We start from the raw sequence: 18,389 nt of genomic DNA, 5'->3' as shown, positions 1-18,389 counted from the left end.
AGATGGTTACTACTGCACTGAATATATATATATATATATATATATATATATATATGTACGTATGTATATATATATATATATATATATGTATGTGTATATATATACATATATACATGTATATATATATATATATATATATATATATATATATATGTGTATGTGTATATATATATATATATACATGTATATATATATATATGTATATATATATATATATGTATGTGTATATATATATATATATATATATATATATATATATATATATATATATATATATATGTATGTGCATATATATATATATATATATATATGTATGTGCATATATATATATATATATATATATATATGTATGTGCATATATATATATATATATATATATATGTATGTGCATATATATATATATATATATATATATATATATATATATATATATATATATATATATATATATATATATATATATATATATATATATATATATATATATACACGGCTGTACTTCATATAGTTGACTCACCATTTTGGCGAGTTGTAGATCATCGAGACCACATTGCAGAAAAAATAGCGAACTCGCAGAACATCATATTTTACCTCTGGGAAACTAAGTACTTGGCCAGACAGAATTGAAATAGAAGTGGAAGCAAATTATGCCCACTGAAATGGGGGGCTTCGTCCCCACACCCTAACTAAATACAACAACTCCGAGATCACACTACAGTAGAGAAAAGGCCAAAGTTCACCGTGATGGCCAAGTAGATAATTTCCCAGAGGAAGAATGCGAAGTTCCAGGAGTTCATTATTCTAAGCTTTATGCAGTGTGGTCTTGATGATCTGCAAGTCAACAAAATGGTAAGTCGACTATATGAAGCAGATCCATATATACTTAAATGTGTATATAAATATATATATATATATATATATATATATATATATATATATATTGTGGACAAGTTTGGTGAATTTCAGCATCTTTTTCTGAAGTGACTATGTCACCTAGTTTGCAGTCATCCATACATTTGGCTGTAAATACCACTAATTTATCGAAGAAGAATAGACCAGAAAGAAGTGGCCCCAGTACAGGGCCCTTTAGGACATGACTGGTAACCTCTTTTTGATTACACAGGTGACCCCTGCTCTTGTATGTTATGTCGTTTTGCTTAATCAGTGATGTTAGGTAGTCCAATCTCACCTTCATTTTTACATATGGGTTCGGAGCCGACTCAGCCGATTTACAAGCTCGAAGACTTCTGGTTGGCTCGTGGCTAAGCAGGTATCCCATGGTGCACCAGTGCAATCCCCAGATCTCATTTGCCACGTCGACGAGTTCGGATGTGCTTCTCTTGGCTCTGGCTAAGTCCTTTTCATTTCTTTACATTCTTAGTGGATATTCCATATTTAGTGTTATATTAGTGTTGTTATCTTATAGACCTTTGCCTAAGTTGTCCTTGTGGACTTTTTTTTCACTGTAGTAGTTTTAGTATCCTGTGTGCCAGTTAGTTAGGTGTTGTTGCGCTTTTTTACCTAGGTAGAGCATTTGATTTGGCATTTTTTTCCACTCTTAATCAACAGGGGCTCCTGTTGATTTATTTGTACTGCTTGGACCTTTGTTGGTCGCTGTTGACTGTTAACTTGTTGTCTTTGGCGGGGATCCGCTAAGGTGATATTTATAGGATTGCTGTTACAAATTTTTTCCTGTGTGATTACACCTGTGTGTGTCTGTGCTAAGTACTTGATCTGTTTAGGTTACAAGACCTAGTTTTCTGTGTCACAGGGCTAGGCCTGTTTAACTTAGAGGACCTTGTCCTCGTGTAACTCTTGTATTTGTATTTTTGGGATTTCTCAACATTTTTCCTGTGTGACTGAATCACTGTATGTGTCTGTGTTAAATACTTGGTCTGTTTAAGTTAGAAGACTGAGTTTTTCTTACACCGGGCTAGGCCCATTTAACTTAGAAGACCTAGTCCTCATATAACTCTTCTGCAGGGCTAGGCCCATTTTAGTTAGAGGACCTAGTCCTCATTTATTCTCTCTCTTCCTGTCTCTCCTCTGGTTTTGCGTGTGTGTCTGCATTGTCTAAGGATAGCAAGGAGCATAAATCCTTTGGGTTAAAAAAATGCATGAAATGCTCCCAGAAAATGTCATTAACGGATGGCCACAGTAGCTGTGTCTACTGCTTGGGAGCCATCCATTTGCAGGAATCATGCTTGTTCTGTCCTGCTTTCTCTCCTAGAGTGTTGCAGGAGAGAAAGAACAAGCTGATACTCAAGGGTCTTCTGAAACCAACCTTTGAGGAAGCTTTATCTAGTTCGTCAGCTTCTTCCAAGTCTACAAAATCTAGATCTGAATCCAAACCGAAAGCTTCTAAAAGGCCTTCTCCGGCACCGGCTGGTGTCTCGGAGCCGCCTTCCAAATTACCAAAATCTGCCTCCTCGACTCCTCAGTCTTCGGAGCCGAAGGAGAGCACCATGGTATCAGATTCGGTCACAGGTGCTTCGATGCCAACTTCTGAACCTTTGGAAATAGCAGTTGACTCTACTGCTTGGAGCCTGTCTGTCGAATCCCTACCAGTCTTCTTGCTAATCAAGTCTCCAGTGCCTCCTAGATCGAGATCCCCCAGCTTATCTTCTAGATCTTCCAGGAGCCTTCCAGAAGAAGATGTGGAGAGGGTAGTACTGAGACTCCTAAAGTTGTCTGCTCTGCCTAAATCTTTGTTGGCTCCGACCCAGTCAGTTCCGGAGCCACTCAATCCAGTTTTGCCCTCGTCTGTGATTCCTCCTTCAAGCCATGTTAGCCTTTTGAAGCTGGAGTGCTTGTTACCAGCGGAGGAACCTTCGGTTCCAGCTCCCCTTGCTGCTGCATTGGAGCCGAGTTCGGCTCCGACACGGTCGGCTCCGTCCATCATATCCAGGGACCAAAGCTCTTCTATCGGCGCCGATGGGGTGGGTTTGAATCGATCTTCTTCGGTTCCAAGCCTTCCTCTCGGTGCTTCCACCAGGGTGAGCTCGGACCCTGCATCTATCTCGGAGCCGATGGCTCTGGCTCCGGCACCAACCTTTTTCTCTACGGAGCGGGGAAGTCTTCGGAGCCAGAGAGGTCGGCTTTTGAGGTGATGAGGAGCATGCTGTCTCGATCTACAGCCCCTGCCAGTGGTACAAGCACTCTTTCCCCCAGGGCACCCACTTCAGTCTCAGTACCTACTCTCTCCAGAGAGCAGAGACCCGCAGCCTCAGGAGCCACCGGCTGGTGGTCCCCACTCTTCAAAGGCCTCCCCAGAATGTCCCTTTGAGGAGCCCCCCCCCCCCCAGAAGAGGGTATGCAAGAGGAAGCACATTTACTCCCAAATTACAGCTGGCGGCAATCTCTCATTTTTATTTAGGGTCCCCAAATGCCAACCTTATGTCTCATAAGATATGCAAGACTTTCTTGAGAGGAGCCACTTTACTGAGACCACCATTACAAGAACATGTGGCCTCTTGGGACTTAAATTTTGTGTTTTCCAAATTGACATCCCCTCCCTTTGAACCTTCTCGTGCATCTTCTTTAAAATATTTGTCTTGGAAGACTGTGTTTTTAGTAGGTATTATGTCAGCCAGACATGTATCTGAGTTACAAGCCCTGTCTATTAAGCCACCTTATTTAATCTTTCATAAAGACAGGGTATCTTTACGTACCAATCCTTCATTTGTTCCCAAAGTTTGTTCTACTGCCACCTTAAATCAGTCCATTGAGCTTCCAGTTTTCTTTCCCAATCACTGTAATCCAGCTGAATATCGTTTCCACCAGCTGGACGTTCATAGACAGCTACATTTTTATTTGCAACGGACCAAAGAATTTCTGAAGTCAGACCAGTTATTAATTTCTTTTTCTGACTCCAGATTGGGCTTATCAATTTCTAAGGTAACATTGTCTAATTGGATTTCTAGTTGCATAGCCTTCATCTACAATTCGGAGGGCAGACCTTTACCCCACAGGATCAAGGCTCACTCTACCAGGTCTCTGTCTACCTCTGCAGCCTTTCAAGCCAGGGTACCACTTGATCATATTTGTGCAGCAGCTCACAGGGCTACCCCTCACACCTTTATTACTCATTATAAGTTGGATTTGGCATCCAGGGGTAGAGCATCCTTTGGCTCCACGGTGCTCAGGAGTATTTTCCAATGAGCCACCCAAGAATAAGGCGCTAGGGACGCTGTCCCATATGTAAAAATGAAGGTGAGATTGGACTACCTAACATAAAGAAGTTATGTACTCACCATAACGTTCCATGTTGGTAGTCCATCTCACCTTTCATTTTTACCAACCTGCCCTCCTGCCACCATCCTGGAAGATCTGGAGGTAATAATTTGATTCTCTTGGTTGGTGACCCTTTAGTATTGGTTTGTTGGTTAGGAGTTTTTCTGTTTCTAGCGAGCAGCAAACAAGATCTGGGGATTGCACTGGTGCACCATGGGATACCTGCTTAGCCACGAGCCAACCAGAAGTCTTCGAGCTTGTAAATCAGCCAAGTCAGAGCCAAGGATCGGCTCTGAACCCATATGTAAAAATGAAGGGTGAGATGGACTACCAACATGGAACATTATGGTGAGTACATAACTTCTTTTTCTACACATTGAACTGCACATGGATTTACGATACCTTCATTTTGTCAGTTATTCTTTTATGTAGAATAATATCAAAGAACCTATGGGCCAAGAATAAGTACTGTTTTTTTTTTCTTTTCAAAGAATACCATAAAATTCAAAAGGTAAGATGGCTGCTTTAAAAAACACGCCCATGTCATTCTGGATAAGCTCCGTTATGATTCCATGATTTTATCTGAATGTTGGTCAAGCTGATTGGTGTAAAGTTGTGTCTGACATGGCCATCTTCCTATGTGAGGGATGAGTCCATTGGCTAACATTTTATTTAACATAAGGGTTTTCTTTCAGTCTGTGTAGGTATCCACCATGTTTGTTGTCTGAGCCCATGAACATAAAGTTATTGTATATATTTTTTTTTTTTACTTTTTTGTTTTTAGAGTTAGTATAAAAAGAAGTTTTAAATCTTCTGCGGAATGCAGAAGTCTTATTCAAACATCCCCACAATGTCCTGCTTTAATTATAACATGCAGGCAGGATGCGATTACACTATTGTTTGGTTAGGGGTTAGAGAAACTGTAATATATAAACAGCCATAAAGTAATTAGGTAATTTTAATTCTATTAAATTAACATTTTGGCAAAAACTAACTACTGCTACTTTTTTTTTACTTTTAGCAGCAGTTATTGTGCCTGTGGTTACTTAGTGAATGTCTCCATCTATGCCTGTAGTACACTGACATATTTGTGAGGTTTATCTGGATTGTCTCACTAAGTGCACTTGCTATATACTGTAGCTGGGTAGTCATATCTTTGGCTGGGATTCAAAAAATGATGGGTGCCAGAGGTAACCCATAATGCGGGATGCTTATACTGGTGGCATTCCGTTCTGATTCAAAAACAGGCTCACTGCAGTGATTCTACATGAGCAGCCTATGGATTTATGTAGCTGAGCAACTCAGGGAGTCTTCAAGCTGTGGAAATTAGCATGGCCCAACCGTGTCAATGAACATGGCCAAAACCTTGTGGTCTCCCATTGTACTCAATGGGGGCTGTGTAAAAGGTAAGATTATGTAAATGACTGGGGGTGGGCTGTGTATGTGTTTGGGTGTGTGTTTGCATGTCTACTGAGAGAGTATTAAAACAGGGCTTAGGCAGGGAGAAGAAAGTGGTCAGTGTGGGTCAGCAGGAAGGTTGAGGAAACAGTGCAAATAAAGGGCATTTTATGTGTCATAAAGAGGCGGTGAAATTAACACAGGCAGGCAGGAGAAAGGAGACGCCATATGTAGTAAGAAACACAAAGATACATCTGGCTAAAGTTCTAGCAGGAAGAAAATGAAGGAAGAAAGGATTCTTTACACACATAGTAGAAAGAGGGAAGATCAAAAGAGAGCAGAAGTAACTTGTACAGTGATGACAGATAAAAGGCAAGCATTCACACTGAATTCAGAAGATGTCACTGTGGGAGGATAAGGGGAAGGGGAGCATCTAACAAACAGTCGCATATTAAGGGAAGATGGCAGAAATTAAACTGAAGGAGGTAAGGGAAGACAAAGTAAAGAGGCCTGACAGCCAACCTCAAGGATCCTGAAGATTTTGGCAGGTGTACATAGATATACTGTGACCCCCTCCCTTTGTAAACTCAGCAGAGGCGAGGTTTCAGGGGATAGCAAGGAGGCACTGTTGATGCCATGTCATTGGGTTCATAGGGGAAAAGATTCATAGATGAATACTAAGCTAACTCCCTGGAAGGACCATTTTTAAGTCCAGCCAATAACCTGAGCTCAAAATCAAAACCTGCACCTTGTGACTATGAAGTGAGACCTTAACCTTTATGCCAAACCCTCCCCCATTATGCCATTAGGACAAGTTAGAGCTGTTCTAGAAATCTGGAAATCTATAGGCCTGTAAGCCTGATCGTGGTAGCAGAAAAAGTTATAAAGAAGAAACTGAGGGAAAAGCTCTCTGGTTTCCTCAAAGGCATTAGGATACATGATGAATACAGAAATAGATTTGTGGAAAAAAATATTAATTTCAGTCTGTCCTGCTTTAGTTTTATGACTGAGTTATGCTGGAACTTTATAATGAGCCCAGTCAGTGTTGTATACCTTGACTTTGGTAAACCCATTACTTAGTCCCTCACAGAGGCTGATAGGAGTACAGGAAGAGCTTATTAAGTGGGTGGAAGCGTGGCTAGATGGCTGGGTAGCAACAAATAAAAAGTAGTAGCTAAGAGAATCTTCTGGGTTGGCATAACTTTAAAGGTCTTTACCTCACAGTTACAAGCTGTAGGGTTTGATTTTGACCTCTGGTTAGTGGCTAGGCTTGTAATAGTCTGCAAAGTGCCTAGCGTTTACCTGTGAAAGAGAATTGGTTAGTGGGCTTTTCATATGGGTCAGTCCTGGGACCAGCACTCTGACACTTTTGTATCAGATGTGACAAGGTTCATTAAGAACAGAATCATCCTATTTATGGATGATGCTATGAGAAAAGCAAGCCTTGAAAAAGAGCCGAGAAGTGGCATCTAAGGTTTAATATATGTAAGTGAATACTGCTTAATTTTGGGTATTATAATCTGAAAGTAAAATACCATGTAAGAGGAATAACTATAAAAGGCACAGATAAGGAAAAAAAGACCTTGGTGTGGTAAGTAACTCTATGTGCACACAGAAACCTGTAGCTGTGGCCACATAGATGATGGGCCATATGGGTATTTGTATAGGGGAATTTGCTTCAGAAGAGAAAAGGTTATGTTACTCCTTTGTAGATCCCTTATCTGTCCCAAACTGGAATACTTTGTCACTTTGTTTGTTAGGGATATCAGGCTAGTCAAACAAGTATGAAGAAAGGCTTCAAGGGTAACAAAAAGAATGGAGGACAAAGGGTGCAAGGAGAAGTTAAGGGAACTAACTTTCATTTTCACTTGCAAATAAGCAAGAAAGGGAGACATTATATTCTTGCACAAAACACCTCAGTCTGATGTTATATAGACAGCTCCAAAGACGAGACAGAGAAGAAGGCATAGTTACCAGATTAAAGGTCCAAAGTCTGGTGTAGTCTTCAGACCGTAAGATTGCACAGCCCTTCAAGGTGGTCTGGAATGGGAAGGTTGAGTTAAGAGAAGGGGCTTAGGAGGGGCAACTGAGAATCCCTATAAAAAGAAATAGTGCATGCTATACAACTCGAGTATTTTTGTATTAACAGTTATACAATGTAATGCTTGAGTGAGTTCTTGAGTTAGTGCACTTGTGTGCTGTTAGATAAATCAAAGATATTTTATTATGTTTCGTAATATTTGGCTTTTTTTATTTATTTCAGGAAAGGAAGAATGAAATAGCAGTTGCAGAATCCATCAATAATGGGAAACCATTGTTTCAAGCTCAGTCAGATGTTGAAGGATCGTGTGTGCAAATAGAATATTTTGCTGGATTGGCTCCCACAATATCAGGTAAAACAACTGGTGAACAACTCACTACAGATTGTCTTGCATTTAAACTGAATGTGCAGTCATAGGTTCATAGGTTCATACTAGGCTATCTGCCCTAGGGCATTTATAAGCCTAGCCAGAATGTGTTTGGCTTTCGCCACCCATTTTAAATTTATTTTGCTATGCCCTTTTTCGAGGTTAGTATACTGTGCCTCTGTCTAACAGTGACACAGAAGTGATACCTGGGGTAAACCTACGATCTCCCATCCACTCATCAAGATTCCTCTTGAATAGTCAATGAGGGACTCTGCCTAATCTGGACTGGGATTTTATTCCAGAGTGAAGGGAGCCTCTGGGTTATGAATCTGTCCCTCCAGCATGTCCTATTTATTTCAGTACTGAGGTTCAAGTCTCTCGAGCGCGTAGCTCGATGGGATTTGGATTTTCTCAGGTGCAGCATGTCCATTAATTCCGGGTTGGACATGGCTTTATACGTCAGGCACAGACTGCCTCTGAACAGGCGGTATGCCACTGAGTAGAGCTGGAGTTTCTTTAACCGGGCAGCATATGGCATCTGTTTGAGCCCTTTGATCCTCTTGGTGAGGTACTTTTGGGGTCTTTCCAGTTGCTGCAGGTGTCTGGTAAGGTACATCCCAAAAGAGGCATTGTACTCAATTATGGGCCTGATGAGGGATGAATAAAGAGGCACGATGACCTCCCCTGATCTAGATGCGAATCTCTTCATGATTAGGTGGGCTATATAAAATGTTTTTCTAACCACTTTGGCCATGTGGTTGTCAAATGAGAGATTGCTATCAACTTGGGTCCCTGGGTCCCTAATTACTTCTTCTGTACTTAATGGATTACCACCTATGTGGTAATTTGTGCGCACTGTTTTTGCCAAAGGGGATGACTATACACTTTTTGGCATTTAGCTTGAGGCCATAGCTCTGGCACCAGTTGTCTGTTTCTATGAGGCCCTTTTGGAGGATGCTTGTGTCGGCTGGAGAGTCGATTATGGAGCCCAGTTTGCAGTCATCTGCGAACTTGGTCAGCCACAGTCCTTCTGTGTTGGCCTGTACCTCCGAGAAATATATACCGAACAAGAGAGGTCCCAGGACTGAGCCTTGTGGGACACCACTTTTAACTGGTTTGGAGTCTGACATGGCTCCAGCAATTCTAACCATGTGGGTTCTGTCCTTCAGCCAGTTTGCAATCCATCTAGTGACATTGGGGTTTATATTTAAGCTGGTGAGCTTATCTATAATGCCCGAGTGGGGTATTGTATCGAAGGCTTTTGCGAGGTCCAGGTAGGCTGTGTGCACCACCTTCCCCTCGTCAGTGGCCTTGGTGACTGTTTCAAAGAAATCAACCAGGTTTAAGAGGCAGGATCTGCCCTTAACAAAGCCGAACTGGGTAGGATGCAGTGTCTGTAGGTCCCCAATATCTTTATTTATGAGGTCCATGATGATCCTTTCCATAGCTTTGCAGACCAAGCTAGTCAGGCTTATGGGGCGATAGTTTCCAGGATCCGTTGAGGCACCACCTTTATGGAGAGGGACCACTATTGCTGTACGCCACTCTTTGGGCACATATCCTGTAGTAAGGCTGAGATTGAACAGTAGTTTTATGTTTGGGTTTAGCTCTTCTTGGAGTTCATGTAGGATGCCGCCCGGGACATCGTCTGGTCCCATTGATGCTGTGTTTTTTGCTTTGGAGAGGGCGGCTCTTACCTGAGCATCTGAGATGTCAGGGGCAGCACTCTGTTGGGATAGATATTTGCCCTTTTGGTGGGGAGGGGAGTTTCGCTGAACCTGTCAGCTAGGATGTTGGCAATGTCTGTGGGTTCGTGTATTTTTGTCATTTTGGACTAATTCTGAGCATATCTGGGAATTACCACCCAGGTTCCTAACATAACTAAAGAAAGCCTTGTGATTATCCTTAGTGTCCTGTGCAATTTTCTCTCGAAGCTGGCCTTAGACAATTTTATGAGTGCCCGTAGTTTTTTGCTAATACTGATCAGTGATGCCTTCGCTTTTGGGATTTTGCTCTATCATTTAGTAGCTTCCTCCTTCTATTGTATAGTTTGTTTATGGCTGGGGTCCACCAGACAGGACGTCTGCCTTTGGAGGATTGGGTCTTGGTTTTATTTGGGATTGCATGATCCATGCATTCCTGAAGGTGTTCATAGAATGCGTTTATAAAAGATTCTGCGGTCTGGGCCGTATTTTCCACAGGCCGGGGCTTTGAAGGATTCCACCTCGGTTTTGAGGAGTGTGAAATTTGCTTTAGAGAAGTTTTTCACTGTGGTTTTCTGGGCAGGGGGTGGGGTCGGGATGTGAATATCCAGTGAGATTAGTTTATGGTCTGATCTTACCAGGGAGGGATACACTTCTGGTCTGGAGCATAGAGTCCCCATGTTGGTGATGATCAGGTCCAGTATGTTTTCCCCTCTTGTGGGAGTGGTAACAAGTTGCTCCATAGCATTTGAGTTTATAAATTCTAGGAAACTTTGGGCTAGGGTGTTGGAGCTAGAGTAATGCTCCCAGTCTATGTTTGGGTAGTTGAAGTCGCCCAATATAATGGTGTTTGGAGAGACCTTCATATTTTCCAGTGTTCTCAGGAAGGCCGAGTGTGGTTCCTGGGTTTGGGAGGGTGGTCTTTAGCAGGCTATAAACTGGAAGGCAGTTTTACCCACTGTTAGTCGCACATGGATAGTCTCTGATGCTTCGTGCTTTGCCACCAACCTGGAGGTGTGGGTATCTTTGATGAATATCGATACTCCCCCTCCTTTTGTGGTTCAGTCCAAGTTTTGGGGCCGAAAAGCATGGTATGAGGTATAACCTGGTAGTGCTGGGGTGCTCTCGGGAGCCCTGAACCAGGTTTCTGTTACTGCACAGATATTGATGTTCTCCATGCTAAGGAGAGTTTCGAGTGCGTGCATCTTGAGGTTTAGACTTCTGGCGTTGAGTAGCATTACTCTTAGTTTCTTATCCCTTGTGATACCTATGGAGGTGGGTTTGTCTTTTGAGCCTTGCCTAAAAAAGGCACTATGGGGGTAGCAAGAGCCTTTGCCAATATCCAAAAGCCCAGGGGTGACAGGTGCAGGCCTTCCCTAGCGAAGCATCGTGGCTTGTCGAGCATATCATCCCAAGCTGACAGGCATTGGATCCCCTTTGAATGACACCAGTACTTAAGCCAGTTGTTGAAATTGATCATCTTGTCTTCATATTGTAGCATCATTCTTGGTGAGGGTAAGATGCTACTCAAGGTCAGGGTCATACCAGCCTGGGCTACATGCTCAGAGAGCTCCTCTATGTCTCTTTTCATGTAGTCCAGGGAGGTACGTCTCAGGTCATTCACACCAGCATGGACAATGACTGAGTCATATTTGTACTTGCCTTGGAGTGACCTGAGTGCTTGTGTTATGTGGCGGATCCTAGCGCCCGACAGGCTGCTCACCGTGACCCTCTCCTTGTTCAGCCTGGTGAGCGGGACGTCAGTGTGCCTGACGATAGAGTCACCTATTACAAGTGTATCAGGTGTGTTGTTTAGTCTTAAGGGCTGTGATTGTTCGGCACACTGGCTTTGTGAGATATGTGTTGCACGTGTTTTGTTTTGGGGTAGCGGTTGCTTGGGTGTCTGCTTTGGAGGTCTCTGCTGCTTAGGCAGATCTTTATTTAGAGCCTCTGAGTATGTTTTTGAATGATTATGTGTTTGGTTTGCTGTCGTGGTAGGTCTATGTGAGACTGGAATTGTAGAGAGTGTGGTTTCCTTCTCCTCCTGACTGGTTATGCCAGTACTGAGTTGAGAGAGCTTAGCCTCCAGTTTGGCTATATGGTTGCATCTCTCACATGTGTTGGAATTAGTTGGGAGGAGGAGAGGGTTGTCTGTGTACATGAGGCAGTTGTAACATTGCCTCAAGATTCCCAGATTCACGAGCTGGACCAGAGAGGAGATTGACAACTGACCTTTGGACATGCTAGAATAATATTGGGAATTCCTTTATAATTGAAAACAAGGGCCAGTGGGGTGTGAGGGTGTAGTGCTTTTAATTTTTAGTGCTGACTTATATAATTGCTTTAGTGAGCAAGTGCCAGGTAACTTAAGTGCAATGTGTTACAGGTAACTTAAATGCAAAAACGACAAGCAGTAACTTTCTTTCAAGTGAAACAAGGAAATAAGTACAGTAAGCAATGCAGATATCTCTAGTGATCCACAGAAGCGCTGAGAAGCCGCATATTAGGTGGAATTAGCGTTCCAGGGAAATAACAAGCAAACAAACAACAAGCATATAAACAAAGCTAGATTCAGCAGGCCTGGATGTAGTCTATGCTACAGCAAACAAGGTGTACCAATTTCAGTAAGATACAGTTCAAATATTCAGGCACTATAAACCTTTAACCAGAAATTCCCAGCTCAGAAGGGCAGAGACCAGCCTCTTCTCCCACAAGAGTGCAGACTACGAACCTTCTTAATGTAAAATAACTGGCCTGAAGCCCAAGTGCTTAAACCAGAACTAATACACTTTAAGAATAACAGACACTGGGCTCTCAATCAGCAGTTCCCAACTTAGAAGGATGAAAGCTACCTGTCCTGCCACCACAGTGCATGCCACAAACCTTCCTAATGTAAAACAACTGGTCTGAAGCCCAAGTGCTTAATCCAAAATACTTAGAATGATAGCTACACTTTAATCAAGTTACTACCAAGCAGTAATAAATACAATTGAATACTTTAGAGAATGCCTGGATTAGTGCTCAAGTTACACAAACAAAGGTAGATCCAGCAGGCCCGAATCCAGTCTATGCCACAGCAAACAAGACGCACCAACTTCAGTAAGAAGCAGTTCAGATATGCATGCACTATAAGTCTTTAACCAGAAATTCCCAGCTCAGAAGGGCAGAGTCCAGCCTCTCCTCCCACAAGAGTGCAGACCACGAACCCCCTTAATGTAAAATAACTGGCCTGAAAGGCCAAGTGCTTAAACCAGAATTAATACACTTTTAGAATAACAGACACTGAGCCCTCAATCAGCAGTTCCCAACCTAGAAGGATGTAAGCTACCTGTTCTGCCACTACAGTGCAGACCACAAACCCTTTCAGTGCAAAACAGCTGGTCCGAAGCCCAAGTGTTTAAACCAAAAGACTTAGAATGAGTTACACCAGGCAGTAATAAATACAATTGAGTACTTTTAAGATGATGCAAAAGTAAAATAAAGTAGGTAGAAACACAAGTACAGTAAAAGAGATTAGAGAACTTGGCATAGCTCCTCGTGGTCTCCTGCAGAGTTCCTAGGGCAGCAGAGAGCAGAAAAAGCGACTTTCCTGATTCTAAGTATTTTTTAAGCATTTTTATTGCTTTTTTCGACCTTTTGTGAATTTCGACCACTGTTTGTGCTTATATTATTGTTATATTACCTGTTTTCTCTGTTTTTATGAGCTTAATTTGTTGACTGCACTTCTTAGCTAAAGTTTTGCTTATAAGTTAACCAACAGGCTAATACACTCAAGTGTACTAGCCTTTGATAACATTTAGTCGAAAAACCAAGCATTTACTGTATTTTCTGTCTGTGTGTGTAAAAAACTAAAATAAACCAAAAAAATACTTCTGCTTTCCAAACTTTCCTAGCTAGTTGTTCCAGTGATCAGATTTGCTGATCCCTGGGCTTTGTATTTGGTTCCTGTGTTCCTCCATTTTCTTGTGTGGCCAGAGGGAAGTTTCTTTACTCACCAGTGAGAGTGGGGAGTACTGAGCTGCCTGTTTGTCCTCAGAGGAGTGGTTAGAGACAGCAACTGGTAATTCATTGGCCATTTTGGGTAATTTCCTGTTTTTTCCAGCCCCCTGCTATAAAGCACGCTTTGGTGGGCTTTTCTGGCATTAGAGAACTTGGCATAGCTCCTCGTGGTCCCCTGCAGAGTTCCTAAGGCAGCAGAGAGCAGAAAAAGCAACTTTCCTGATTCTAAGTATTTTTTAAGCATTTTTATTGCTTTTTTCGACCTTTTGTGCATTTCGACCACTGTTTGTGCTTATATTATTGTTATATTACCTGTTTTCTCTGTTTTTCTGAGCTTAATTTGTTGACTGCACTTCTTAGCTAAAGTTTTGCTTATAAGTTAAAAAACAGGCTAATATACTCAAGTGTACTAGCCTTCGATAGCATTTAGTCGAAAAACCAAGCATTTACTGTATTTTCTGTCTGTGTGTGTAAAAAAAACTAAAAAAAAAAAAATACTTCTGCTTTCCTAACTTTCCTAGCTAGTTGTTCCAGTGATCAGATTTGCTGATCCCTGGGCTTTGTATTTGGTTCCTGTGTTCCTCCATTTTCTTGTGTGGCCAGAGGGAAGTTTCTTTACTCACCAGTGAGAGTGGGGAGTACTGAGCTGCCTGTTTGTCCTCAGAGGAGTGGTTAGAGACAGCAACTGGTAATTCATTGGCCATTTTGGGTCATTTCCTGTTTTTTCCAGCCCCCTGCTATAAAGCACGCTTTGGCGGGCTTTTCTGGCATTAGAGAACTTGGCATAGCTCCTCGTGGTCCCCTGCAGAGTTCCTAAGGCAGCAGAGAGCAGAAAAAGTGACTTTCTTGATTCTAAGTATTTTTAAGCATTTTTTTATTGCTTTTTTCGACCTTTTGTGCATTTTGACCACTGTTTGTGCTTATATTATTGTTATATTACCTGTTTTCTCTGTTTTTCTGAGCTTAATTTGTTGACTGTACTTCTTACCTAAAGTTTTGCTTATAAGTTAACAAACAGGCTAATACACTCAAGTGTACTAGCCTTTGATAGCATTTAGTCAAAAAACCAAGCATTTACTGTATTTTCTGTCTGTGTGTGTAAAAAAAACAAAAAAAATACTTCTGCTTTCCTAACTTTCCTAGCTAGTTGTTCCAGTGATCAGATTTGCTGATCCCTGGGCTTTGTATTTGGTTCCTGTGTTCCTCCATTTTCTTGTGTGGCCAGAGGAAGTTTCTTTACTTACCAGTGAGAGTGGGGAGTACTGAGCTGCCTGTTTGTCCTCAGAGGAGTGGTTAGAGACAGCAACTGGTGATTTATTGGCCATTTTGGGTAATTTCCTGTTTTTTCCAGCCCCCTGCTATAAAGCACGCTTTGGCGGGCTTTTCTGGCATTAGAGAACTTGGCATAGCTCCTCGTGGTCCCCTGCAGAGTTCCTAAGGCAGCAGAGAGCAGAAAAGCGACTTTCCTGATTCTAAGTATTTTTTAAGCATTTTTATTTCTTTTTTTGACCTTTTGTGCATTTTGACCACTGTTTGTGCTTATATTATTGTTATATTACCTGTTTTCTCTGTTTTTCTGAGCTTAATTTGTTGACTGCACTTCTTAGCTAAAGTTTTGCTTATAAGTTAACCAACAGGCTAATACACTCAAGTGTACTAGCCTTTGATAGCATTTAGTCGAAAAACCAAGCATTTATTGTATTTTCTGTCTGTGTGTGTAAAAAAACTAAAAAAAAAACAAAAAAATACTTCTTTCCTAACTTTCCTAGCTAGTTGTTCCAGTGATCAGATTTGCTGATCCCTGGACTTTGTATTTGGTTCCTGTGTTCCTCCATTTTCTTGTGTGGCCATAGGGAATTTTCTTTACTCACCAGTGAGAGTGGGGAGTACTGAGCTGCCTGTTTGTCCTCAGAGGAGTGGTTAGAGACAGCAACTGGTAATTCATTGGCCATTTTGGGTCATTTCCTGTTTTTTCCAGCCCCCTGCTATAAAGCACGCTTTGGCGGGCTTTTCTGGCATTAGAGAACTTGGCATAGCTCCTCGTGGTCCCCTGCAGTGTTCCTAAGGCAGCAGAGAGCAGAAAAAGCGACTTTCCTGATTCTAAGTATTTTTTAAGCATTTTTATTGCTTTTTTCGACCTTTTGTGCATTTCGACCACTGTTTGTGCTTATATTATTGTTATATTACCTGTTTTCTCTGTTTTTCTGAGCTTAATTTGTTGACTGCACTTCTTAGCTAAAGTTTTGCTTATAAGTTAACCAACAGGCTAATACACTCAAGTGTACTAGCCTTTGATAGCATTTAGTCGAAAAAACAAGCATTTACTGTATTTTCTGTCTGTGTGTGTAAAAACTAAAAAAAACAAAAAAATACTTCTGCTTTCCTAACTTTCCTAGCTAGTTGTTCCAGTGATCAGATTTGCTGATCCCTGGGCTTTGTATTTGGTTCCTGTGTTCCTCCATTTTCTTGTGTGGCCAGAGGGAAGTTTCTTTACTCACCAGTGAGAGTGGGGAGTACTGAGCTGCCTGTTTGTCCTCAGAGGAGTGGTTAGAGACAGCAACTTGTAATTCATTGGCCATTTTGGGTCATTTCCTGTTATTTCCAGCCCCCTGCTATAAAGCACGCTTTGGTGGGCTTTTCTGGCATTAGAGAACTTGGCATAGCTCCTTGTGGTCCCCTGCAGAGTTCCTAAGGCAGCAGATAGCAGACTAAGTGACTTTCCTGATTCTAAGTATTTTTAAGCATTTTGTATTGCTTTTTTGACCTTTTGTGCATTTCGACCACTGTTTGTGCTTATATTATTGTTATATTACCTGTTTTCTCTGTTTTTCTGAGCTTAATTTGTTGACTGCACTTCTTAGCTAAAGTTTTGCTTATAAGTTAACAAACAGGCTAACACACTCAAGTGTACTAGCCTTTGATAGGATTTAGTCGAAAAACCAAGCATTTACTGTATTTTCTGTCTGTGTGTGTAAAAAAACTAAAAAAAAACAAAAAAATACTTCTGCTTTCCTAACTTTCCTAGCTAGTTGTTCCAGTGATAAGATTTGCTGATCCCTGGGCTTTGTATTTGGTTCCTGTGTTCCTCCATTTTCTTGTGTGGCCAGAGGGAAGTTTCTTTACTCACCAGTGAGAGTGGGGAGTACTTAGCTGCCTGTTTGTCCTCAGAGGAGTGGTTAGAGACAGCAACTGTTAATTCATTGGCCATTTTGGGTAATTTCCTGTTTTTTCCAGCCCCCTGCTATAAAGCACGCTTTAGCGCAGAGTTGCCACAGGAGCACACAAGAGCAGTGGCGGTTAATCAAGGTTAAACTATTCGGGCTACCTAAAGTCCACTCTTCAAATTTTCCCTTAAAACAGCCTTCCCTGAACTGTACTGCTGATCTAACCAGCGTATTCTATATCTAAAAAGCTCAGCTCTACTTGATTCCTAAGTAGAATATTCTCTATCTGTAAAGCCTAGCACTTGCTCCTAAAGTACTTTTTACTTGATATAGCACTTTTATTATACATAGTACCACATCAGCCAAAAACCCCATTCGATCACCCACATCCCCCGGAGTCTTTTGAAGTCCTTGTCTATTCCTTCTAGCATGTCGAGGGATCAGTTGCTAGTGTCCTCTCCTGCTCAGCTGGTGAATCTGGGAATATTGAGGCAATGTTACAATTGTCTCATGTACATGACAACCCTCTCCTTCTCCCACAAGACACAAATACATGCGAGAGATGCAACTATATAGCCAAACTGGAGGCTGAGCTCTCTCAACATAGGACTGGTAAGACCAGACAGGAGGAGAAGGTAACCACACACACCACAAACCCAGTCTCACATAGTACTATCACAACTTCAAATCATACACATAAATACACAAAGCCATATTCGGAGGCTCTGATCAAAAATCTACCAAAACAGCAGAGGCCACCAAAGCAGACACCCAAACAACTGCCACCTCAGGACACAACACATGCAACACATAGACCACATAGTCAGTGTGCCAAACAGTCACAGCCCTTAAGGCCAAACACAATGCCAGACACACTCGTCATTGGTGACTCCATAGTCAGACACACTGACGTCCCGCTCACCAGATTGAACAAGGAAAAGGTCACAGTAAGCACTCAGGTCTCTCAACAGCAGGTACAAGTACGACTCTGTCATTGTCCACGCTGGTGTGAACGACCTGAGATGTACCTCCTTGGACTACATGAAAAGAGACATAGAGGAGCTCTCTGATTATGTAGCCCAGGCAGGTATGACCCTGACCCTGAGCAGTATCCTACCTTCACCAAGAATGATGCCACAATACAGAGACAAGATGATCAGCTTTAATAATTGGCTTAAACTCTGGTGTCATTCAAAGGGGAACAATGTCTCTCTGCCTGGGATGACATGCTGGACAAGCCACGCTGCTTCGCAAGGGCGGCTTACACCTGTCACCCCTGGGCTTCCGGATATTGGCAAAGGCTCTTGCCACCCCATAGTGCCTTTTTAGGCAAGGCTCAAATTCTAAACCTACCACCCTAGAACACAAAAAAGGAAAAAAACTAAGGGTAATGCTGCTCAATGCCAGAAGTCTCAACCTCAAGATGCATGCACCCGAGGCCCTTCTCAGTATGGAGAACATCGATGTCTGTGCTGTGACTGAAA

The 18,389-nt window shown here is 41.9% G+C and overlaps 1 protein-coding gene across 1 annotated transcript in view; it reads left to right on the top strand.

The window, feature by feature from the left end:
- Positions 1-18,389, top strand: part of LOC122813215 (4-trimethylaminobutyraldehyde dehydrogenase-like) — a 306,910-nt gene that overhangs the window by 67,189 nt on the left and 221,332 nt on the right. The window contains exon 4 of the mRNA XM_044085401.1: positions 7,895-8,024. Within this exon, the coding sequence (XP_043941336.1) occupies positions 7,895-8,024 (130 nt within the window). The remainder of the gene's footprint in view (positions 1-7,894; positions 8,025-18,389) is intronic.

This window comes from Protopterus annectens, chromosome 10.part0, assembly GCF_019279795.1.
Source record: "Protopterus annectens isolate FY-2018-M chromosome 10.part0, PAN1.0, whole genome shotgun sequence".
Classification (NCBI taxonomy): domain Eukaryota; kingdom Metazoa; phylum Chordata; order Ceratodontiformes; family Protopteridae; genus Protopterus; species Protopterus annectens.
The sequence above is the reverse complement of the archived record's forward strand: the minus strand, read 5'-3'. Positions and strand labels throughout refer to the sequence as shown.